Genomic DNA, 26,572 nt, shown 5'->3' with positions numbered 1-26,572 from the left:
ATGAAGGGATTTTCTTTTTATTATACCGAATGTGTTAGCAAAATAATTGGAATAATTCAACGAACTCGAATGTAGCCACTTATCTTACTCTCCGACTAAGGAAGGCACTATGCAAGATTTTTCCTGAGTATTTTCATTAGCTAATACGAACCGGTGCCAGTGAAAGTGGTACATAAACCATTTTTGTCGATTTTGTGTTTTTTACACCAAAAGTTTCTGTTTGCATAGATCTAGTAAGGGAATTACGAAAAAGTGTTATGCACTTTTTAATTTCTGGTATATAAATATCACAATGGCAATTTTGTTGCCAGGAAAAGTGGTACATGTACAGCTCTACCCACTAAAACCAGCTCATTGAAAAGAAAATTTGACAACATGGACGTTTCTGCAACATATTTTAACCCTATTTTTAATTTCAAGATGATTTACTGCCGTTTAATTTTTTTTAATGTACATGTACCACTTTTACTGATAATAAAATGATCTCAAATATAAGGTGTGTGATTACCACTTTCTAAAAAAAATAAAAAGTTTACTATTGGAAGCTACCCGTAACACGGTAGATCACTTTGACGTAGTGTGTTGCGGTGTAAGATCTACCAAACAGAGCCCTAGCCTAATGCATTTTTCTAGCTAGGGCAATAAGTTGTGGTAATTAAGGATTCATCGTATTTAGTCCTCGCTACCAACAGCAGTCTCAGAAATAAAACATAATTAATGTTACCTTGCAGACAGTTGAAAGACTCAAATTCCTCTTGTTTGAGGCTAAACTGTATGCAGCGGAAACAACTTTTCAGGCAATTAGTTGAAAAACCTCGGTACCCGGTCCTAGGCTGAACTGACTGCTGGAAAAAATAGGGGTTAGGGGTTTAATACGTACTAACTCTTCAAGAAATGGTGAACAATGCTAGTGAGAGGAACACACGGAAGTTCTTATTACTGAACAAATTCTCTTGCGTGAAATGGTCTTGTAGACAGAGCTAAATCCCGATTTTAAGAGTTTCACTGGTGATATTCTAGAAGCAAGACAAGGATGTGGCTAGGGCTCCGATGCATGGCCAAAAACAGTATTACTGTTCTGTTTTCTCAAGAAAGGATTGATTTCCTATTGATAAGGGGCGCGCCTTCAATGGGATTGCTCTCTATGAAGGGTCTAAATAGCGGGACCTTGTCATGGTGGTCTTGAGAAAACAAAACAACAACTGTATCGAAACCGATACTGCATTGCTTCTCAATAGCACTGGAGTAATTCGACATGCACTTAAACACTAAGGATACGGGTAACGCTACAATAGATCTAATAATTGGTCGCAGTGGCACACCCGAACAGGAAAAAAAAAAATTGGAAGCTATATGTGCTTATTCGTGAATAAGATTTAGGTAAAAGTATAACCTGTGCAGATTTCCCAAGAAAGAATTGGTTTCTTATTGCTAAGTGGTAAGTGGTTTCCAAGCCGCAAACATCCTAGACCGGACCGAGAATCGTTCTCGCCATCTTCGGATTGGCAGTCTTACGCATTTTCTCGCAAGTCTACTGGAGACCCCCCTATGCCTATGAAGCTGAATATTATTCTGGACGGAGTCGATCATTGATTTGCTGCAATATACCATATTTGCATCAATGTAACTTTTAAAAGATTATTGCAAAACAAGGAAAAGCATAAAATCACAAGTTGCGAAATGAACAATTACACTAATAGAGACAATAATATCCCCACTAGGAGAACGTACAAATAACATCAACCAACCGGTAGGTCCTCATCTAAATGGTCATTGAAGCGAACGCCAATTAACAAACGGGTTTCACAGCGTAAATGATCCATGATGATCCATCCGTAGCCCCCCGAAGCTTATGAATGTTAATCGTTGCTACTGAAGCATCGTCTTTGCAACAGCACGGTACAACAGCGGAATGAGGGGAATGCTGAACGGAATCATCAATTGAGCAGCAACTGTCACAAAATATTTCAACTAAAGGCAACTTTTGAGCTTCATCTGATACTTGGGTGGTGTACACAATATCACAGCAATTTCGAAAAATCAGCTAATTTACATAAGCGTTGTTCATTTTTCAACTTGGGAGCAAGGCGCCTAAATCTCTTGCTTCTCGGCAAAGGAAAGTCACCCAACAACGCGGTCGGGCTAGAAAATTGTTTTTGAAAACTGGGGAATAAATTAAATTAAAATAGTACCAAAAGAAGGAGGGAAAGGTTTAATTAGGAAAGTTTTTCCGTACGTGCTCGCCGACGCTTTCCCCACGGACTCTGCGATTTTTTCCTGCTCTTGCAATACATCTGCACCGTAGTCGGGTAGGAAGCGTCTTCCCGTTGACAGAGATTCAATTTCCACGAATCGAGCTGCCGCCATCAGTCCGAATACCAGGGAATGGAATCGGGGCGATTTATTGATTTTCCCGGAAAAACTTCCGACAACTACGACCGACGACGCCGATGATGACAACAACGACAACGACGACGACGATGGAAAACACAGTTTGCGTTTTAGTATTCCGTTCAGATTCATCGACTCGGGGAAAGAAATTAAAACCTTTCTTCGGTCCGTTTGTGTGTCGCACACTCTGTTCTTTCTTGCATGGTTGAACTATTTTGGCTCCGGGTTTCCTTGGGCTGGAGTTGAAATAGTGGGATCATCTAAGGTTAAAAGTTAGAGTAGTTATAAACTCCTAAATTTTCACTAATAGACATTCAATTCGCGCTCACTGATAGAAAAACCACATAAAAAAAAAACAAAATAATTTGTTTTTGAGTATGATCAATATGGAAATATAAGCCATAATGTACTAATTCTTCTCATAATGATTGATATAAATTTGAACAATAAGAACATAATTTATAAAACACTTATTTTACCCTACTTGACAATATCATGCTTTGCTCAGCAACCACTATCTTATCGTCAAAGAGTAAAGAACATCGCTATCAGATTTTGGCTCCATCTCTACCAAGAATACCACTCACTGGCTTGTTCCGTTTCAAAGGAGTATGGGAAGAAAGTGAGAGCTAGGAAAAACAAAAGAAAATAAACATTATTTCTCGTACCATAATAAGTTTTCCCTCACTCTGGTTTTTCCCTCATCTGGTGCCTCAGCCCTTGGTGTTGCGCTACCGATGAAGGCGCTATCGTCGTTGTCGTCGACTTGGTTCCATTTTGCGCCTTTTCGCACACACTATACAGGGTGGCAAAATTGAAGCGATACACCAAACTCTAACACCACTATCTAAGGCATTTTCCTTAAATTTGAAGATTTTACGATTATTAAATTCAAAATAAAATGCCAAGTAATTTGGAATGCATTATCATCTGTCTTGGGCTGCTTCCGTTAATTACTCAACATATTCGTTTTCGAATAATAAACTCATTTTCGAATTAATAGATGTTTGGCATTATCACCCTGTAGAAAGTCAATGCAAGCGGGTTAGAGCAGGGTAGGAAAAAGTACCGGGAAAAACATATCCGGCCGGCGAAAGCCTTTTCCTCCCCAACGAAACCCAACGCTTATCCGCCATCCGTGGGTTTTCGTTCATGATAGACAGTGCTGTGCTTAGAATCTGAATTCGAGATGGGATATGGCTGTAATGTGTATTTGTAGTAGGGTGATTGTGCATTGCGGTAAACCAAAGGCAAGCATTCGTACTGGGAGGGATGTAAGAAACATTTGTTATATATGTGAGTTAGTGAGCTTGTATTAGAAACTGTCCGAACGGTTACCAAATTTGATGATATTTTTCAATTGGTTCCTTCATTGTCAAAACAGATGTGTTTTAATCAACTATGAATTCTACGGTCACGATACTCATGCTCAAACACCTGTCGAAATTATTAGTCTAATGATTATTACGGGAAATTGGCGTTACCTCGTTCTTGTAGAGAATCATTACGGTAAACTTTATGCGCTTGAACAGAAAAGCATTTGTTAATCCCCTCGTTCGTAATCGCACAGATCCGATGACAGCAGCTCTCCATGAGTGCGTGTGCACGTGATGGAGATCCGACAAGGGGCCGAGTCATGGCTTGCTGTTCACCGATTGTCACGCTCAGGTGTTAATTTATAATCACACGCTGATGGTGATTTACTCAAACTCCACATTCCCCTTCTTCTCTCATAAAAAAGGCAAACAAATCCTCTAACATAGGATGCAATCCCTAGCAGCACACTTGTCATATACCAGTTATTAAAACCTCTGTATAACTGAATCAAGTCACATATGAGTTGCTGCAACCAAATCAGTCCAAATTGTGCTGCTTGGGATGATTTCTTTCTAACTTAAATACGCGAGACAAAGATGAACAATGAACATGTTGCATTTGAGAAACCGATTAATTCCTTTGAAAACTGAACTCCAAAATAAACATCGTGATTTTCAATCGCAGAACAACTATATGGAAGTCAATAGATTGTATCGTTGAAATGTTAAAATAAATTTGTTCCTAGTGTTACGGTATTGAACTCTTAAGAAACACTATAGATTGCAGCCATAATCTGAATATTTTACTCCGTCCATTCAATCCAACTATTAGCCTCGTGTATAGTAGCACCATCAAGCTGACCTTCAACATATCGATATTGAACTTTCGAAAAATCGCCTAGAAAATGATATCTATCTAAAATTTTGCAGAGATATCATACTTGAATGTGGTATCATATTTAAATTTTAGTCATATGCCAACTAGTACTATTATAGCCCACAACTCCAAACTAAAAGCTTTGTGAAAGCTGGCAACGCTTTATAACTTCGTGAATTTTGGATATCTGGTCCAACGGTTGATTCCGCTATGACAGATAAGTCAGTGAATTTCAAAATAAAATTCAAGATAATATATTTTGGCTTTCAAACTACTTTGTAGTACACCCAGTTTTTTTTTACGCGGTTGGAATTCATTAATTTCTTGGTTAACCTGAACTTTTACAGCTTTTCAAATACCCCCTGAATTTTCTTTGATTTTTTGTGAATTTTTTGGTGGGGTTAACTCATTGCTTCATTAACGCTAAAGGCACAGACAAACAGACGTAACAGCTTGAACATTTTTCTGAAAAATCCATCGTTTAACTCCTCTACCACCATCTTGCGAGCATATTACACGAAACAATGTTTCGTATGACATCGTCACCAGAAGGCGCTGGAGTGAAATGTCAAACTCGAAGGATTACGACGCTAGTGCCTCTAGTTGTAAAACGCGCAATCAATCAAATTCAAATTGATCGTTGAAGCCATGGTCGATAGTAATTTTTCTTGTGTTACGTCTGTTTGTCTGTGCTGAAGGTCTTAAACGACTAAAACAAAACCGTGTATAAAAACCTGGGTGTATACGATAGTTCTCCATACCTATCAGATTTCGTTATTAGAACAAGTTTAATGGGTAGTCTCATGTACACTAAAGCCGCCAAGTACATAAACTTCAAACTAAACCACAATTAGTGCTTCCAGAACTCACCTTGGGATTTTCTAGATTGTCAACCCTTTTCTCAGCAGTCTCCCAGACGTGCCTTATGGTATTCCAAACCACAAACCATTTTCCAGCGATCTTCCAGACTTGTCTTATGGTTTTCCAAACCACAATCCATTTTCCGCCGGTCTTTCAGATGCGCTTTGTGATTTTCTAAACCACAATAGATTTTCCAGCGGTCTTAAAGACACGTTTTGTAGCAATACAAACCATCTCGCCATGTGATTTTATTTTAAACCATCACATAATTTATTCTTCGTATTCAATTACTCACCTTTTGAAATCAGCGTCAGGATCCAAAAAATAACCTGGCAGGATCGCCAAAATGTGTGACCCCAAATGGCTGGAGCGAGATCCGATGACAGCAGCTCTCCGTGCGTGCGTGTGCACTTCGAAAATAACCCTGCTCCGGATCATGGTTAGATTTGACAGTTTGACTTTGCTCGCGAGAAAAATTGCACCAAATAACTATTAATCTGTCAAAACTGAAATGGGTCGGCTTCGGGGTAAAATTTTAACCACGATGGGAAAATAACCATCGAACTGTCAAATTTTAACTAAAAGTTAAATGAAACGGTGCAATGGTTCACAGCCCAAGGTGGACCACTCTTATGTGACATAATTCAAAATCATTTTTTTCAAGACGTATGCTGCCGGTACTCGCATATCAGTCCCATTCCGAAAATGAAGGCATTGGGAAAACTAAGTTTGTATTTACTCATATAATATGTTTGATTATCGCTTCAAACAGCAGTAAAAATCGACGATATCCTTCAGAAACTTTCCTTTACAATATATATTTATTTATCGTCTAAAATTAAAATATTAATAGATAACTTGTTTTTCAATTACCAAAATGAGATAAAACTAAATGGGACTGCTTATTCGGGAACTTTATTTAAATGTACCAAAAGTGCAAACTTGCATACAAGTCCTATTATTCGCTTACTTTGATTTTCCACCATGATGACACATTGTATTTTGAAAGCACAAGGTTGACATAAAAGATATTTTAGTTACTAGATAAAGATTGTCGCTGTCGTCGACGTCCGGAACATCTTTTGCTGGCGAGGATAGGGGAGCTAAATGTCAAAGAAGGAAAATCCATACGATTTGACAGGTATGTACCACACATGTTTCGGACAGCAGAACAAAGGGAACCGAAGCGACAATCTTTATCTAGTAACTAAAATATCTTTTGTTGACATTCATTACATATCGTGAAAAATGTCTGCTCTCGAAGCAATTAAACTCTGCACGGACATTTGGGAGTACCCATTAAATGGGTCTAGAGTACCCATTTTTTGAACCAATATGGAGATGTCAAAAAATGGGCTTTTTAATAACAACATAAAATGGGTACATTAACCACAATTTATACATTCCCTTCCAACAATGATAATGGGTAAACATCACCCGTGAATTATTCGTTCAGCCACCGCATCATTTTTGCAGAAGTGTTTATAAATATTAAAAAAATTAAAATTACGGAAGTTGTGCTTCCTTCAAAGTCGGTGAGATTCGGAAATGGTTCCTGCCGAAAAACTGGACACGAGACTGGGCATCCGACGATGATGGTAGAATTTTGTTGTGCCAAAAAGTAAGTTTTTCCATTCGCAATAACATTGGATTTTTCTATAGGATTTCTTTGATTCACAGCTTTGTTTTGCAAGCATGAACACTATCCCGCACAGAGAACCATGGCCTTGCAACTGGTTCCCGACAAATCAAAATCATCTTCCGCAGAAATGTATCACGAGGGGAAACATCGAGGGAAACATACCATTTGAGGACGGAGAAGGTGGAAGCTGAGATCGTTTCCAGAAAGCCGGATGGATGACGCCGGCTGAATGGGCCCCAAAGTTGAATCGAAATGTTTCGGAAAACGATAATTAACTAATAAATTATTGCCTATGTTCTAAATTCTGAATACACAAATTATTTATGTTACATAACCTCAAATCAACCAAAATAAAAAAATGGGATTTATTTACCCATTTTGCTAATGAAATTCAAGAGCAAAAATTACCCATTATTTGAAGTTAAGTGGGAATACTCATTAATGAGTAAATCGATTTTACTTATTTAATGAGTTATGCCGCTTTTCTTCAAAATGGGTAAGAAAATACCCATTAATGGGTACTTGAGAGCTTCCGTGTACGGTAGTGAACTGAGTAGTGATAGTGATAGTTCGGAAGGTGATTTTTATGGGTTCGATTCAAATAATCAGAACGGAAAGTACCTGGAAGTGTCTCGCACGTGGGCGTTATATCTCGATTCTTTACACACGGAGATAGAATCTTTTAGTCGGATTGATGACTTGAATATGATTGATAACCAATCGGTGGAGGATGTAAGCAGCAGTGAAACTCTGGATTCCGAAGGAAGCTATTTCGCAGAGCAGCGCAGAAGAAAACGAAAGCGAACAAAGAAAGAACAACGTAGAGCTGTTGTAGCAAAAAAGCGCAGAGCTTCTCATCCACCGAAACTCGCTCTATGCGGTTGCAGAAAAGGTTGCCCGAATAATGTATCGATGGAAGATCGCATCGTTATACATCGAGCGTTCTGGAAGTTAAACATCGCAGGACAAGCAGCATTTTTTCGCGTGAGAGTGAACCGAGTATCCGTTAGAACCAGAAGCACCCACCGTCATGATATATCAGTACACTCACATCGGTTTTCACTTGAGATGGCTGACAAACGGGTAATGTGAGTTTGTCGAAAGTTTTTTCTTAACACCGTTGATTACGGAGAAAATTGCGGGTAAGAGATCTCTGGTATTACAAATGTTTACATGAGATCAAATATAGATTCTTTTACAGAAATATGATTTATCGTTGCCTTGTCTCTGATGAGGACAACATTTCAATCAAACCGAAAACGCGTGGCAAATATAAACGGAGCACTGATCGCAGAAATGCTGTAGAAGCACACATCTTGTACAATCCTACAATATCCCACTATCGGCGGGAACATGCATCAAACAGACGTTACTTACCATCAGATATTACGCAGAGGAAAATGTATGAGCAGCATCAGGAAACTCATCCTGATTTGAAAGTCAGCTATACCTTTTTCTGTAGAGTTGTAAAAAAGCTCAATATATCTATCGTCAAGCTCGGTCATGAGCAATGCGAAACGTGTGTTGCTGCTGAAGAACATCAAAATTCTATGGGACATAAAGATGAAGAATCTGAGTATGGATGCTCTACTTGTGATAGGTACAAGGACCACAAGCGTCTGAAAAATGAATCTCGCGAAGAGTATAGGAAAGATGGTGATCTTGCTGAGACAAACGAAATAGTTCTAGCTGTTGATTTAAACATTTCTTCCAATTACCTAAAAGCTAGAACAAAAAAACTCTTTCTTCCTTCAGGTGATTCAGCTACCTACGCCAAATCCAACTCAGTAATAGCTTACCTATGGAATGAAGCTGTCGCAGGCAGGTCAGCAAGCGACATTATTAGCTGCTTCCATCGGGTTATCGAACACCTTGGAAACTATCGCAAACTAACGTTCTGGATAGACAATTGTGCCGCCCAAAATAAAAATTGGGGGCTTTTCGTTCACTTGATATTGTTGGTTAATTCTCCAACAATGCAGGTGAAGAAAATCACTTTCAATTTTTTTCAATTTCAAAACCAGTATCGAACAAACCAAGTAAATCGAAGCACATCGATCCGATCGATTCTGCATATAGTATAGCTGGATGGCGCGTTTTCCCCCGGCTGAAAAAATAACGTTTATTCTACAATACAAACTTTCTTGAAGGTAGAAGTTTTGCGCCACTTGTATAATGCAGGCACTTTACTTGGTCGGTACCTTGAATGTCCAATTCATTGTTCTCAAAGTATGAAAATTTAGGTACTATGACGAAAAACATGGACATCTGACACAAAGTACCGTCATGAGCAAAAAATGTTGATCACAGGATTTGAAGAAGCATTAGCAATCTTATATTCACGCATCTACTGTGCTGAACAGCACAAAACGAGTGATAAAATGGCACACGAATACAGCCATATTTTCTGTTTACATTAGGTTACTTAACAAATTAGCAACAAGAACGGTAAACCATTGAATTTTAGTGGAAATAAAGTATTATATTACTATAGTTTTGAACCAGAGGTGAGCCAGGCAAGGGCTGAAAGCCTCTTAAATATATAAAATAATAATAACTATAATTTTGAACCAAGCATTCTCAGAAATCAATAATCAAAATGTATAACAATCTTAATGACGTACGTTCAAACAAAATAATGAAGGCTTATCAATATTAAACTAATAAAACTTTTTCTTTTTCTTTTTGCAGGTATGTATTCTGGTACGTGGCCCCTTTTTTATAAGGTATTTTTATTGTTCATTTTCGGCATAAAATAAATAACACAATCAAGACTGCCATCTGTATAGGGTAAGGGAGGTATTTTGGACCACCAGTTTGACGGCTCATATTTTGGACCACTGAGTGCAAATTCCTCTTGGTGGTCCAAAATAAGAGCCCACGTAAGGGTGATCCAAAATACATCCTTTACCCTATTCACTCAAAAATCATACATATAAACACCAAAACGAACTCTACAAATATTTTGTTATTGTATATTTCTAAAAATATGATATGTACCTTAAAATTACATTTGCAAATGGTTAGATATCAGTACAACTAATCAAATAGGAATTACAGTATTGGAAATGAAAAAGAGAACAAAGTCGTTTCAAACTAATCATTCAGTACAAATAGTAGATTCTGCACGTCTAAACCATTTTTGAGCATCCCTATATAAGAACAGTGTATTATTTTTATTGTTGTGTTGGTTATCTAACTTTGTTTTTGTCTTTTTGACGTATTTCTGTGATCAAGCTGTAGAGGACTTGGAAATGAAACAGTGAACAACATACAGGGATTAGACAAAAAGGTTGAGATAGACAAAATTTAGTCGAATTTCATGTTAACATGACTTCCCGACTTCATCCGATTTTGCTGAAACTGGAACCATCGGACGCAGAAATTCTTCTAGTTTTTGTCTCCATTGTAAATCTCAGATCAGTTCAGGGGCACCGGAGAGGTTTTCCAAGGGTATGTTAAAAATGCATTTTTTGCCTTTCTCGTTCAATAAAGTTTTACCGAAAGGCTATCATTTCACTCCAAAATCAAACTTTTTGCCAATGATGTTATATACTAATCGACTCAGCTCGTCGAGCTGAACAAATATCTGTCTGTCCGTGTGTATGTGCATTTGCACATGAAAACCGAAAAACAGTAGCCAACCTTCATATAGTAACCCTTAATACACAAGTTGCATTCGATGGACGACAATCTCTAGTTCATCACTATTGAATTTATTCGCGATCGGTCATTACGTTCAAAAGTTATGAAGGTGTATTAATTGATTCGCCAAAAAGCGTTTGCAAACGCCGTAAGGCAGGCAATTATTTTGGTATGCTCTATTATACATAGCTCAACAATACCGAACAATGTGTCCCTAGTAGATACTGGTTCGTTAAATCCGAATGACTTCAGATTTGCTCTAACACGTCGAGATTTTGAGATACACTATTTTAAGCGATTGAAACATAATAAGACTAATAAGAGTTATTTTCTACAATATTAGTTATGCAAAAATATATTTTATTCAATGTAAATGTCGGCCTTCGCAACTTAGCGGCTACTGAATGAGCCCGAGATTCCCGTATGAGCAGCTTACGTTCTATAACCATTGTGGAGTCCATTCCAGAACATTTCTATTTCTTAACGTCCATTCTATACCCCAATTGCAGAAAATATTCGAAAAACCTGTAAAAATGTCAATTATGGATATATAAATTTGTTAAAATAGCCTCTTCCTACCTTATTTTTGCACGGAGAACAGATATTCCAAATTGGAACGCGCCTTCATCAGTTGGTCGCAAAAGAACATTATCAAGATTGTTTAGTTGGATTGGTGTTGCTTTGCATATATTGCAGCATTGCAGCATTCAGGACCTTCCCATCAAAAATCGTCATATAATTTGTACACATATTGAACGTCCATTAATGCCAAGTTCTGGGGCCTCATTGCGCATCTCCTTTCGACAGCTCTTCCGTATGACAGTTTGCATGGTTTACTCGTCGAGATGCACAATGACACCCCCGTTTTTCGAAGAGCTCGTATTTGATTCTCCAAGTTGGTCTTTTCCCTGAGAGTTACTTTAGTCGATTCTTTAACAAACTAGAGAATCGAACAGGTCTGCATATACCTGGTAGAAGAGGGTATGGGATTCTAGAACAACATTTTTCCACCAGCTTCAGCTCTTATAGGATTTGCATCTGTTTGATTACAGATTTCATCATCACTGAACTTTTGTTTGTACTCGCTGTAACCAGTACTTCCGTCACAATTTCATTTCACAATTAATACCACATACGAAAGTTCTGTATCAGATAATCTTTCAAGTTGTGGTGCTTCCATGATCAAGCAGTGATTGCAGCTATCAATTCACCAATCATTTAGTTGATTGCAGCGTCGCACTCTAGATCGGTTTCAGTTCGAGCTTGATGGCTTGCCTCAGAACTCACGAAACCATTGTATTTTAACAATTTTCCAACTTTCCTAATTAAAATTGATCAACTCTTAGTATGTACAAACACAGCTGATCCCAAGACGAATCTTGCAAATCGGTCAACCTGTTCGTGAGTTATATTGCCTCAAAGGAAATGTAAATTCATTTTTATATATAGAAAAAATATAGAAAAGAAGAAGAAATAGAAATATAGAAGAAGAATATTTACCCAACAAGGGGTTTTCCATCGAAGATCGCATTATTACATTGCTACGTAAACGAAGAACACTCGAGCAAAAAGGCTTAACGCAATAAAACTCAAATAGCCGTCTTAAAAAGTTGGTCTCCGATTCCATTTCCCATCGGCCCCATCGCACCCATTCCAGTGATTATGTAGCTATGCGTGTCTGAGGATGTTTTTACAAGCTCGAACCGCGTTGCCGGTCGGTTATCGAGTGTCTGGTAAAATAACTTCCTCCTCCGATCCTTCAACACCTTGCATCGGAATGTTTTCGTCGTTAATCGAAGGGCCGCTCTACTGGGGTGGAAAGGGCAATTGGTGCGTTTGCTTGCTGGTGCAATAGAGCAAAAGCAACTGTAGAATGCGTATTTTCTTTGGAGTATCCCACACCGACCGGGATGAACCGCGACATAGCAGACCATTCTAGCAATTCACGACGCTGCTGCGCGGCATTCGCCACCGCCCCTCGTTGAAGACTCTATCGGTGCACTATGGGTCACTGATCTGGAATGGATGACATGAATTTTATTGAGCCTGGTTAAAATTCAATTCCTTTGCTATTGACAACGATCTACAGCTACTCTGATCCGCATTAAAAACGTGACACAAAGACAAATCAAATTAATCGCGATCCTGCACATTGAAATTGAAGAACGTTCTGCTATTTTTATAAATGTTTCATAATTGAAACCCAGAGCGAAACCCTTTTTTCATCTTGACCACTTTTTTAAATCCTTCAAAATCCTAACCCAGCGCATAAAGAAGAAAAGAAAATAGTTCCGAATAATGGTGGAAAGGAACAAAAACTTGCCTTGCTATTTGAGTGAGCACATAATTTTAGGCAAGTTCTTGGAAGTCGTACCACGGTGTATTTGTCCAAAGAGACTTAATTTAAAAAAAAAAAAATAGTGGGGGAAGTGTCCGGTTTTGGCCACCTTAGTGCCTAATTTGTCAAATTCTAAAAAATGCACACTTTTTCAAAAACTATCGATCAGATTCAACAGCGAATAAGCGTAAGGGATACATCTCCTGTTACAGCTAATAAAACCCTCGGAAATTGCTTTATTTTCGGAGTTATGCGAGAAACGGGCCAAATAATGAACTATTTCACGCAATTATAAAATGTTCATTGGGGGTCATTTTTCCATACATATTTTTGGTGGATGTGCGTCTGTTGGTGAATAAGATTCATATAAAGTTTATACTGAAAATACAAAAAAAAATTATCTAGATTCCTCGATAGAACATTTTAGTTAGCCCACGGGCCACGACATGTAAAATGAGACAATACATTTTCGCGTGGTGGGTGTTTCAGAAATACTGATTTAAAAAAAAAAAAATTCCCCATAGAGACACCGTGGTACACTTATTACGTAGGAAATTTTTCGGGGATATTTGGGCTGGTTCACCACATGTAAGATTTCTTTCATATAACTAATCTTTTATTTATATGATGCGTGATGAAACGACATACCCCCTCCCCCCATATGTATGACCCCTAACTTATCCTATTTAGAATCAAAATCAGTGGACGTTCGAAAACAATCTCAATAAAGAAGATGCTTGACTTTCAACATTTGAATGCAATGAATTTTAATGAAGCGCATTCAATTACTGCGGATTTTGTAGCCAAATTTTGACTCGCAGCCCACAGTGCACTGTCGTCTTGTTTTTATATTTTTACGATTATTTTACGAGCGCTTGATACCGCTCTGGCTGTGATTTTGTATGCTACCACATTTTTATTACTCTATTATTTGATTTGATTATTGTTTTCAGCTTTTTTTCATAAATATTTTTTTCGTTCACTTTTTCCCGTAGTTGGGAGAACGGATCAAGCACGAAGCCGTCGAGCACGGGTGGATTTGCGTTTTATTACTATATCAACGGATGAAGTCGATGATCTTTATGGAAGCTCTTTCTCCGCTCCCGCGCCGGCTGGGTTGGACCGAAATGGCACGCAATCTGTGCCGAATCGGTTCACCGGACGTATCGGGGCTGTAATGACTACTGAGTGTCTGAGTGTCTGATAAATGTGGTGTGTATATGATATCGGGCAATAAAGCGCCATAATGTAGTGTTTCTTTTGTTGACCGAAAGATTTGTGTGGTTGGTGCGCGGCCAGCCGGCTGATCGTTGTTTCAGCCTGGTGGAAGCAATAAATATCGGAATAATTTCTTTTAAAATGGTTTTAATAATAAGATGCGAGGGTGGGTCATGGAAAGATGCAGTCCGAGAACTTGAGCTAAGGATGTGATCGAGTTTAAAACTGAACTTGATGCAAAAGCTTCAGACGGATCCACGTGTACGATAGATTCAGAATGACTACGTATGTTTATTTATGATAACAGAATTTATTTTTACATTCATGTTATCACAGTAAAATTGTTTCAATTGCCCAAGCGATTATAATTAGAACAATGTTAACAATGCGATAACGTTCATCTTGAGCCTCACATTTCAATAGCAAACGAGATCAAGCCGAAGATCATAATTGTTACATTTTGAATAAACTGGTTCAGTTTGTTCCACACAAACCTCATATAAAAACATCCGAATCGCATGAAGTCGGAAACAGCTTGAACATGCTACGATTCATAGTTTGTATATCATTTTTCAGTTAATCGACACTTGTTGCAATTCACATCTTTTCCTGGCACGCATGGTAGTCTTTATCTCCGTCTGCCGACAGTCGTAGTCGATTGGCCAGTTTTTGTCGGATTTCGGGTGGTATGGAAAGCCCATTTGAATGTCATAACACATAATAATACTGAGCCATTACCGTATCGTTTTCTTCAGAACCAACGAAAAAAAAACGGTAGAGCGTGCGGCCAATTCAACACATTACATGGAAATCGACAATGAACGAGATAGAGGAAAAGACACTAAACCGCGCACTTCCACCGCTCTGGTTGGTTATAGCCGGTCGATGCGAGGCAGGGTGGAAACAGATTTTATAGGATTTTTACGACTAATAAAGCAAATAGTTATGGCACAATTTGAGCAGCAGAACCGAAAAGTGGAGAGCCGTTAAAACGGTTCCCCGGAGGAAAGGTATGTTTGTCGGGATGGTGCTGCACTAACCACTGACTGACGACGACGGTTATGTGGTGGCAATGTGTGGACAGAAGAAAATTGGCCTCCGTGGTGCGTACCTTGGGAATTGTGTCAGTACGGCCATACACGCGAAGGATTTGAGCAGGAAACGATTTGCGGTTCATTCGGACGGGAGTGAATAGGGAAATATTATGATAATTATTGTGGATTGTATTGCCGTTTACCGTCGTAACAGGTGATTGGTTTTCTTCATAACGAAGGAAAGTTTTATATGGAAATGTGCTTTGCGAAAAAATAAACTAACTTGTATCGGATCATTTACGTATCATATCCCTGCCAGTTGGATGGTATGTTCGAGTTCAACTACTTGCGAGCAAATCGGTTAAGAGTAAATGCCCAAAAAATGGGCGAGACTTAAGTTTTTGCAAATCGATTAAGGACAAGTGCCTGAAAAATGAGTGAGATTAATTTTGCGCACAGACATACACACACACAGACATCACCTCAATTCGTAGAGCTGAGTCGATTGGTATATGACACTATGGATCTCCGGGTCTTTTGTTTGTTTGACGGCTTTGGCAGGTTTTTGTTGACCAAATTTTATGAAATTTGGCCACAATATTCTTTGATATGCAAAGAATGTTTAGGCTACATTTGAGCATAATTAGTTACAGAAAACCCCCTGACAATAATAGAACAAAACCTACTAAAGCCGTCATCCCCCCTACCTCGAAATTTACAAGCTGTTAATAATTTTCACTGCAAATTGTTACAAAAATTTCTACAGGAAAATGTTCGTAATATTCATAAAAAAATTCGTATGAGTTATTGTTGAATATTCTTCGAAGTTTACACTGAAAATGCTTCGGAATACCCGCGGAAGATTCACGAGAACTATCTTGAATATTTACGAGAAATTCTCCGGAATTTTCAAAATTCTTAAGATTTTCAGCGGCAAATTGTTCAAAATGTGGATTTCATTAAAAAATCTTTGGATTTCAACGAAAGATTGTTCGGAATTTCCAAATGAAATTCATTGGAATTTGCACGGATTTAGCCTTTCACGTATACTAAGTATACGTAAACCGAACTTTAAATAGAAGGCTTGCAGACCCATAGTGTTATATACCAACCGACTCAGCTCGACGAATTGAGCCTTATCCGATTTGCTTGCAACAGGTTGCATTCGACGCTATTGGCTGTGCATATTCACATCACATGTTTCAAAATGGCCAAATTGATATGAAATTTGCGAAAAAGAATCCACGTGTCTTAGAGGGACTCGAACCCTCAACCTCCAACTTCTTTCTTTTATTCTGTTTTCTTCAGTTAATGAAAAATTCTCAAGAATTTCCATTAAAATTCTTTATTTCACTGAAATCTGTTCGGCATATTTACGGAAAATTATTCGGAATTTTAAAGAATTTATTTGAATTTGTACGGTAAATTCTTTTTAACACACATAAATTTTTTTTCGAAAATTCTATGGGAAATTATTAAAAAAGAGATGGCTTTTTTGGTCGAAAATCATTCGGCAGAAAACTATTTAGCCGTTAGACTGAAAGTCGTCTGGCCGTATTGCATTTAGCTGAAATTAACGTTTGGGTGAACTGATAACTTGACCGAAAAGCCGTTTACTCTAACATAACGTTTGGTCGAATCATCAGGACGAATATGCCGTTTGGCCGAGATGGTCGTTTGAATGAATGGATCATTGGCAGAAAATGTCAAAGCTTCTGCTAAACGACCTTTGCGGCCAAATGACCATTTCGGCAAACGGTATTTTCGGTCAAATGTCTATTTGGCCTATTTGGTCAAACGACTTTTTCGGCCAGTTCGAGCAATTTTCGGTTATTGGCCTTCGACCTTCTCGTCGTTTGGCCGTCACACGGCGTCACCGTTTATTCGAATTCCACTTAGCCGAATGACGCATAAGGCGTAAGGCTGAAAGTCAGATGTCATGTGACCGAAAGCGACAAGCAGCCAAAAGGAATATTCGGCCGAACTGGTAATTTGAACGAAAAAGTGTTTTACTCTAACAGGGCATTTGGTCGAATAGACCATTTGACCGAGAATGCCATTTGATAGAAATGGTCTTACAGTAGAAAGAGCCATTTAACCCGAAAGTCTTTTTTGGGACACAACCATTTCCGCCAAACGACATTTTCTGCCAATTCGGCTAAACGATTTTTTTGATGCAGAATAATCAATTCAGCCAAACGAAACTTTCGGCCAAAAGGCCCTTTCTACCAAACGACCATTTCGGCCAATGGGAATTATCGGCCAATTAACCTATTCGGCCTTTAACCTTTTTCAGCCAAAGGAAATGTTTGACTAAATAACATTTTGAACCAAATGCCTTTAGGCTAGATGGGCTTCAACCAAATGGTATGTTCGGTCAAACTACATATTCGGCCAAGCAACTTTCAAATGGCTTTCATTTAAAAATTCTATTAAAAGAGAAACTCTTTGGGTTTCAACAGGAGATCCTTGTATCGTGATGAACTTACCTTTAAGATAAATAAAAATCACGGTAATAAAGGAGATCCGTCAGAATTTCCACTTCAAGTTTTTTTTTTAATTTTAACGAAGAGCTTTATGAAATTTCAACGGTAAATTGTATGGTACATATTTTCAAGATAAAATCTCTGGAATTTCAACGTGATGTTGTCAGGAAATTCTACTGAATCTTCGCAATTTCCATGGAAAATTCTGTGGACGTCTTCAAATTTGAATCGGCGTGGAAAATTATAGATCAGCGGCGTGGCAAATTTTAAACGGCGGCGCGCCGAAGCAGAAATGTCAGCGGCGGCGGTGTGCCAAAAACTCCTACTTCACATCGTAATCGTATTGCTAGCCTTCAAGGAAGTAACCGGCTTCTGTCCTCTGTTGAACTCTGTTGAACATTGTTTTCGATATTCTTATTTCTACAATTCACGCTAAGTGACCAGCCCACAGCAGTCTGCAATAGGGTGCCAATGAAAATGACATCTTCGAATTTCAAAAAACGACATTGCTCACAAGTTTCCTTACTCCAAAACATGACCCCATGCAAAATTTAAGCTCACTCGGGCATGATTTAGGGGTGCCTAAAATTTATCAAAGTTTTGAAATTTTTACCCATGAAGTTTTCCCAAGAGAGGGACCAAAGGAAAAGTCGAAAATCTAATTTTTGTTTTTGATGCCAAATGACTTTAAAATGCATGAAGCGTCGAGATCTGTTGTTACTTAAAAAAAAAAATTGTTTTGAATAGAATCGATTTTTTCTCTTAGAACATTTTAGGAATTTTTTTCAAATCATGAAATTTTTTTTCATCGAATTTTAACACCGGACGATACGCAAACGTTTTCATAGCCAAAAATATCCCCCTAAGCTAAATTTGAGCTAAATCGGACATGATTTAGGGGTGCTCAAAATTAATCGAAACTTTTTTTTCTCACAAAGGGGAAATTTTTGTTTTGTTTTTTGATGCCAAAGGGCTCAAAATGCATGAAACTTTAAGAATTAATTTTTTGAAAAAAATCGACTGTTTTGGGACTTCGAAAAATTTTCTTACGGCGAAAACAATTGTTCATCGAATTTAAAAACCGGACGTTACGCAAACAATTCCTAAGCCTCAAAGTATACCCCTATGCAAAATTTGAGCCCTCAGACATAATTTAGGGGTGTTCAAAATCTTGCTATCAAAATTTTGAATTTTTTGTGACTTAATCTTTACACGTTGTGTTTTGAATTCATGCGGTACATCGTAATAATAGCCGCGTAAAAATAAACCTCAATGTAATAAACGTTGCCTAGCAATCTGATAATTAACGTAAATCTGATCTCGAAGGTTACAAAAAATTCAAAACTTTGATAGCAAGATTTTGAGCACCCCTAAATCATGTCCGATGGAGCTCAAATTTTGCATAGGGGCATATTTTAGGGCTTATGAAATGTTTGCGAAACGTCCGGTAACTGTTTTCGCCATAAGATTTTTTTTCGAAGTACCAAAATAGTCGTTTTTTTTCAAAAAAATAATTCTCAAAGTTTCATGCATTCAGAGTTTTTTGACATCAAAAAACAAAACAAAATATTTCCCCTTTGTGAGAAAAAAAAAAGTTTTGATTAACTTTGAGCACCCCTAAATCATGTCGGATTTAGCTCAAATTTAGCATAGGGGGATATTTTTGGCTACGAAAACGTTTGCGTATCGTCCGGTATTATAATTCGATGAAATTTTTTTTCATCATCTCAGTCCCAAAAATGTTCAGAGAAAAAATTGATTCATTTCAATTTTTTTTCTTAAATAGCATCAGATCTCGAAGTTTCATGCATTTTTAAGTCATTTGGCATCAAAAACAAAAATTCGATTTTCGACTTGGAAAATTTTCATGGGTAAAAATTTTAAAACTTTGATGAATTTTAGGCACTTCTAAATCATGTCCGATTGAGCTCAAATTTTGCATGGGGTCATATTTTGGGGTAATGAAACTTGTGAGCAATGTCGATTTTTGGAATTCAACAACATTTTTTTCTCCCATACATTCCATTGGCACCCTAGTCTGTATATTTCTACATGCTTTTTATGATTTTCTTCTCATTCTACGAAAAAGACCATTGTCAAATGTCACAAAGAAAGATCCATTAATTACGTAACGAAAAATTTGAAAACATCCAAACCTTCCTCTACCCTATGCCACATTTTTTGTATGATGCGCCTGACAGTTTGTTTGGACATTCACACTTTGGACAACCCATCCTCCCCCCTCCAAGCGTTACGTAATTTATGGATGTACCCCAATGACATAATTTGCTTCTATGAGTCGATATCGAATCGAAAAGCGTTGAATCATGGTAAGCGACTTAATACACCGAGGTCGCTTCCAGCGGTCATTTTGGTGGAAGTTTTGCAGGTACTTAGTACCCTAAGGCCCGTACCAAATGTCTTGGAATTATTGGATGACCTACAATGAAACATGCATTCAATTCATATCCAATTTGGTTCAAATGACTTCTAAGAACATGTTTCATTTATAAAATGAGCGAATAGATCTTTCGTTATGCGTATTGACCTAAAGGCCTGTACTGCAGTTCTTGGAATTTTTGGAATGCCCGGAACACATGTTTAAGGCATGTTCAGTTAGATTCAAGAATCGCTAGGAATTACCATGTGCCATATCAAAAGGGTCGATAGATGTTAGTTTATGCGTGGAGGCCTAATAACCCATGGAAGACCTAGAAAATGTGATAATAACGAATCCAATTCGGATCTTTAGATTGCAATGATTACGTATCATATTTAAATGCGTACAAAAATCAATTAATTAAGTGAAAAACTACAGTGAAGTCTCCCTAACTCAATGTTCTGTAACTCGATATTTTCTCTTACTCGATGAAATTCAAAGTCCCTTGATCCCTCTTTAAGCCAATACCTTCCTTATTCGATATTCTAAGTCGAAGTAATCTTCTAATGCATTTTCACCTCGCTAACTCGATGTTGTCAGACATCAGTTCTACAGTTCTAATGCATGATATACATGATGTCTTTTGAGTTTAAAGAGTTTAAAAGCAAAAGCTTAGATTGCGTATTGTGACAAAATTTGTCATTTAATGAGGAATAAAAAACGGCTTCACGTCCCCCTGTTCAGCATCTAGTCAAATTGAATTTTTATTACGTGGTTTTTTTTCTCTTTCTCGAGAAATTGTTATTTTCAAGATTTTTTTTTTGATAAATATTATTTCCGGGCGATTGTTATTATCGATGAAATGTTATTTGTGAAGAAATTTTCAATTCGGGGAATTGAACAACCCCAAAGAAGTTCGTATGATACAAAGAATGGGAAGTTTGAATTATGCCTAATGTTCGCGCACCCATTCGCAAGTATACTTTTTATTTTGTTGAGTGTTTTCAGGCTCACAGGTTTCCATTGCAATCTGAATTGTGGGGAAATTAGAAACTTAGAAGCTTCTTAATCAATTACTAAAGCAGGATGTGGAATCGCGATGAAACTTATCCAGTGAACTTACTAAAATTGGTAGCCGCAGATTCAACTAACATTGTTTTTTTCAACCCTGTGTTGATGAAATTTAAGAAAAGATGTTACTACGTATAATTTGCTAACAATCTTAGAGCACCTCCAAGGGAGTTCTCATCGCTATTCTTATTTTAGCGCTCCCTTCCGAGTGGTTTCCACCGGTGGTTTCTGTTTTAGGTATAGTGACTTTGTAAATATATTGAGTTCTCACCGCGCGTTGCTAAAAGTAGTCATTTTCTTCTTCAATGGCTCTACATTCCAACTGGAACTTGGCTAGCTGCTCAACTTAGTATTCTATTAGCATTTTCTCAGTTATTAATTGAAAGCTTTTCTGTGCCCGCCATTGAATGAGTATGTATTTTGTGTGACAACTATGCCCAATAGAGTGATTCAAATTTTGACTTTTTCGCTCCCCGATGCTTAAACGATTACATTTGCCATTTTAATGATCCTCCCAAATTTTTAGTTAATTTGGATGTAATTTGAGTGAGCACGAACAGTTTGAAGTTTGTATGAAAATCTCTATGAAAACAGTAACTTTTATGGAAAACCGTTCCCAACGCTTACCATTAAACTCTAAAAATATATGATTACATTGACAACATAGGAAATTTAACAAGGTAGCAGATCGTCTTTGTTGCGAAACGTTTTGATGCTTGCAAGAAAAGTTATTAAGAAAATACTGAATCGTGGGAAATTCCATTTAACATGTAAAAGAATAACATCAATATCAATAATGAGCATTTTAGTTTTCTCCATAACTTGACTTCCAAACGACAAATCGCTTCACAACAACAACTGCCTTTCAGCTTGGGAAGTATTCTATGTAGTCAACGTGTTGATCACCATTAAATAGTTAATGGGTAACCTCATGGAACGATCTTTCACATAAGGGTCGGTTTTCACAGTAATTTCCATGCAAACTTTAAACGACGTGTGCCTAATCAAATTACATCCAAATTTGCTTAAAATTTAAGAGGATTATCAAAATATCAAATGCAATCGTTTAAGCATCGGGGAGCAAAAAAGTCAAAATTTGAATCACTCTAATGCCCAAGGAGCCCACTCGAAAACATCCTTGACCGAATCGGGAATAGAGCTCGCCATCTTCGAAAGGCAATTCTATGCTTTTGCTCGCAAGGGTAACTAGAGATCCGGCGTAGCAAATTTTTTCACTGTTTCTCCTTCTGGACTTCCTTCCGAGCTTCCTTCCTCCTGGAAGTCGAAAAAAAACCTCCTGAAATTCCCACCAGTTTTCCTACAGGAATCTCTTGACAAAATCCTGCAGGAATGCTTCCACAGTTTTTTTTCTCTTTGAAGGATGTCCCGGAGAAAAAAAAATTATAGCAACATCCGGAAGAATCTAAACAATTGTCTTGAAAAAAAATAGGTTTTGAAATGAAACCACCAAAGATATTACATATTGGGCAATTCCAATAAAAAATATCTCGAAAGATTCTGGACTATTCTGGGAGAACTGCTAAAGATTCTTAAAAGAACACAAAGATTGCTGGGGAACTCCCGGAGAAACATGTTAGGGATCCTACATGAATTTCCAAAACAAGAAATGTTTAAATAAACGACAGAAAAGAGAAACTTGCGGGAGATTTTCTGGAGGCACTAGTTTAAGAACATACTGAATAATTACTAACGGAACATTCTGAGGGATTCCTGGAAGACCTCCTCCTTGGAATAACCTGCAAAATAAAATTTTCTTTTGCGAAAAATCAATGAATATTTCGGGCTCTTACTACTTCGCGGAGTTGAACTGGGGCACTAGATAAAAACAAATTTCCCTTGCTATTTATGTAATTTTATCGAAATTGTTCAGAAAAAGAAAAACAGATTTCCTGCAATTTTTTTATCAATAACAAAGTGACGTTTCACAAAATAGTAAGCTGTATGGAAATTTAGCAACCCAGTATGGGGCGCTAAATTTGGAAATTCACGGCTAATTTTGAGTTGCGTTCTTGTTTTACATTCCGGTTTAGATACTTCCGGTGTAAAAGTGGGTCCCTATAAAGGGCCCGGAAATAGCGATAGGGCCCCAGATGTGGACTCCCGTTGAGGTGCTCTTAGATCTTAAACGGTTGTTCTAAAAAACCCACAGACTGAAAAGCCATAACCTCAAAAATACTTTTGAATATACTAAAAAAATACTAGAACAGCGTTTCTGAACCTGGGGTACTTGTACCACTGGGGGTACCTACGCTGGCCCTAGGGAGAACCTTGGAAAAGAATGCGTAATGGCGGCTGTATTTCAATTCCAATTAGAAAATATTGATGAAGCTTTGATAATTGTGTATTTTTTTTATTTCGATACTATGTCTTGTACAGAATGTGCATGGCGATTAGTAAATCAAAGCCTATTGACTCCTGCTTCCAAAACCAGCATAGTGTATGAAGCGCTGTGTGCTAAAGGATCAAAAGTACCTATTTGAATCAAAATATTGAATAATATGTTAACAGCATGCTTCTGAACTAAAATCTAGAACAGTGGGCGATTCAAATCATGCGTGATTCAAATCAGGCACGAGTCAAATCCCATCAGAATCATGTCCTAGAGAAACGCTCATGATTCGAATCGCGATTTGCATCATTGCATGATTGCATAATCGCAGGCGATTTAGCTCGTGAATGAAGCCTCGATGATTGAGATTTGAGTATGATTATACCAACACTGATCTAGAATCTGACGGTACGGAAGCCTCCATTTGAGCGGCATGGAGGCATTATTTTCATTGGAAGCATCCTTCTACGCTACTCGGAAGCCTCCATCCAAGCAGCTCGAAGCCTCCTTTCAAGAGGCCCGGGAGCCTTCTTTCAAGAGGCTTGGAAACCTTTTTCAAGAGGCTCGGAAGCCTCCTTTCAAGAGGCCCTCTCCCTCGTTTCTGTGTATGGTTGGTGATGAACTTTGTTTTCTGTTTGCCCGCGGATGGCGGTGATCCGAAAGAAAATGCTGACCAGACCATTCAAGAGACTCAGAAGCCCCCTTTCACGAAATTCGGAAGCCTCCTTTCAAGAGGCTCGGAAGCCTCCTTTCAAGAGGCTCGGAAGCCTCCTTTCAAGAGGCAGAGCCTCCTTTCAAGAGGCTCGGAAGCCTCCTTTCAAGAGGCTCGGAAGCCTCCTTTCAAGAGGCTCGGAAGCCTCCTTTCAAGAGGCTCGGAAGCCTCCTTTCAAGAGGCTCGGAAGCCTCCTTTCGACTGGCTCAGAGGCCTCCTCTTATGCGGCTTGAAAGCCGCCTTTTGAAAGGCTCGGAAGCATCCTTTCAAGAGGCCCGGTAGCCTCCCTTCGAGAGGTTCGGAATGAAAAGTTAGTACGTATTTAAACCTCTCGATTTTTCTTTTACAGCTGTCAGTTCAACCTAAGATGGGCACCGCGATTTTTTTTTAACTGATTGCTGAAAAATAGTGTCCACTGCATACAGCCTTTAGTCTCAAACGGAGTTCGAAATTCGAGTCGTTCAACCATCTGCAGGGTAACATTAATTATGTTTTATTTCTGAGACTGCTGTTGGAGGCTTTCCATTAACCACGACTCTTAAGGGGACGGGGGTACGGGAAATTAAATTAGTTAAAGCTGTGGACAGAGAATTAAACTTGATTTCGTTTTAAATTGAGTTTTGTTTTGTTGGATTTTGCTTAGTTTGATTTTGTTATACAGTCGCCTCTCGACATCTCGATATTGAAGGGACCATCGAGATAGGTAGACATAGAGGAATGGAATGAACATTGAAATGGGTATTAGATCCAAAAAAGCTCGTTGCTATGAAAAACGACAACATAACAAATTTCATTACTTCACATCATTTCATTGATGTGTTTGTTATTGTTCAAAGATGGTCTAGTAGCCTAAAATTTTGAACATATCGTCATAAGGAGAGTGAATCCTGAACAAAATATGATCATAACCCATCGAGGTAGAGAGATATCGAGATAGGGAAGATATCGAGATGTAGAATGCATCCAATTTGTACATTTAACGTATGTAGATTGAAGGGACCGAGAAAACCATCGACATAGGGAGAGATATCGAGATATAAAACATCGAGATGTAGAGAGTCGAATGTATTTTAAAATTAAATTGTATTGTAATGGGGGGGAGGATTTGAAAATGTGAAATTTCGGTCTACGTGGTTTGTGGACAGTCCCTTGATAGCTAGGACTAAATACGATGATTATTTACCACAACTTATTGCCCTATCTCGAAAAATAAGTAGGATATACTGTTTTTGCAATTATAAATTCTCAGAAATTGTTAATTTTCCATGGTTCTATGAAAACTCAATATGAACTTCAGAAACCTCTGAATTTGTTTTAACACGTGTAGTAGTATTCGAGAAAGAATCGATTTGCAGGAAGGTTCTTTTTTATAAATTTTAACAGATTTTATTGAAATTTTGGTGCTGCATGGATTAGATTCCATGTGTTCTTGGGGTTGTCCTCATCTCTATCTATCGCATAAAAATAAATAAAAAATATCATAGCCGGAAGAAGTGGAAACATCTCATTAAAATTTTACTTACTTGTCTTACTTGTCGCTTGGCGATGAAAACTGAATCACATTATAGGTTCCCTCAGACTTAAGATATTTCATCGCCGCGATTCTATCGTTCGGTCGCTGCAGGCAATGTTCCATTTGCGTTTCAATACCAACAATGGCAGAACCACAGTCGCCAAGCAATAGAATCGCGTCGCGATTGTCACGTCGCGTGTGTTTGGGGGCGCCTTATAGCATATTGAACTATAGCTATTTGGATGCGAAAATGTATAAATATTATCCAACCTTTTCAGAAATATTACATAGGGGAATCGTTTTCCATCTCACTGAACATAGGGTAAACTAGGGCAATATGCACCCCCGGGGCGAAACGACCTTTTGGCATTTTTAGCGATGTTCCAGGGATGTTTTCAAGAATGTTTACTACTGAGATGGTAGTTCGAGATCCGAACTACATGTGCTGTAGTAAATACTATCAAAAACTGCCGAAAATGTACTCAAAAATGCCAAATCTCATCGCAAAACCAAGAAATACAGCACCAATCTCGTCGCTTCTTTTTGCTAACACGCGTGCTCATTGGTGAAAAAAATCACAAAAATAAGAAACAACCCAAATTCCTTTTCATTGCTTTGTTTTTGATGGGGTGGAAATAGGAGCTATGGGATGAAGTGCCGAACCGTTCCCCTATGTAGCTTTTTTTTCTTTATTATTGTGATTTTTTTATAAAGTTATTCACCTATTGCATATGTAGC

The 26,572-nt window shown here is 38.0% G+C and overlaps 1 protein-coding gene across 4 annotated transcripts in view; it reads left to right on the top strand.

Annotated features, from left to right (window-relative positions):
* Positions 1-26,572, top strand: part of LOC134224477 (homeobox protein extradenticle) — a 118,235-nt gene that overhangs the window by 77,287 nt on the left and 14,376 nt on the right. For 2 of the 4 annotated variants that reach the window (XM_062703838.1, XM_062703836.1), the window contains exon 3: positions 9,779-9,790. The exons of the other annotated variants lie outside the window; for them this stretch is intronic. In XM_062703838.1, coding sequence (XP_062559822.1) covers positions 9,779-9,790 — 12 coding nt within the window. The remainder of the gene's footprint in view (positions 1-9,778; positions 9,791-26,572) is intronic. 4 annotated transcript variants of the gene reach the window in all.

The sequence above is a fragment of the Armigeres subalbatus genome, chromosome 3 (assembly GCF_024139115.2).
Source record: "Armigeres subalbatus isolate Guangzhou_Male chromosome 3, GZ_Asu_2, whole genome shotgun sequence".
NCBI lineage: Eukaryota > Metazoa > Arthropoda > Insecta > Diptera > Culicidae > Armigeres > Armigeres subalbatus.
This window is presented reverse-complemented; position numbering and strand designations above follow the sequence as displayed.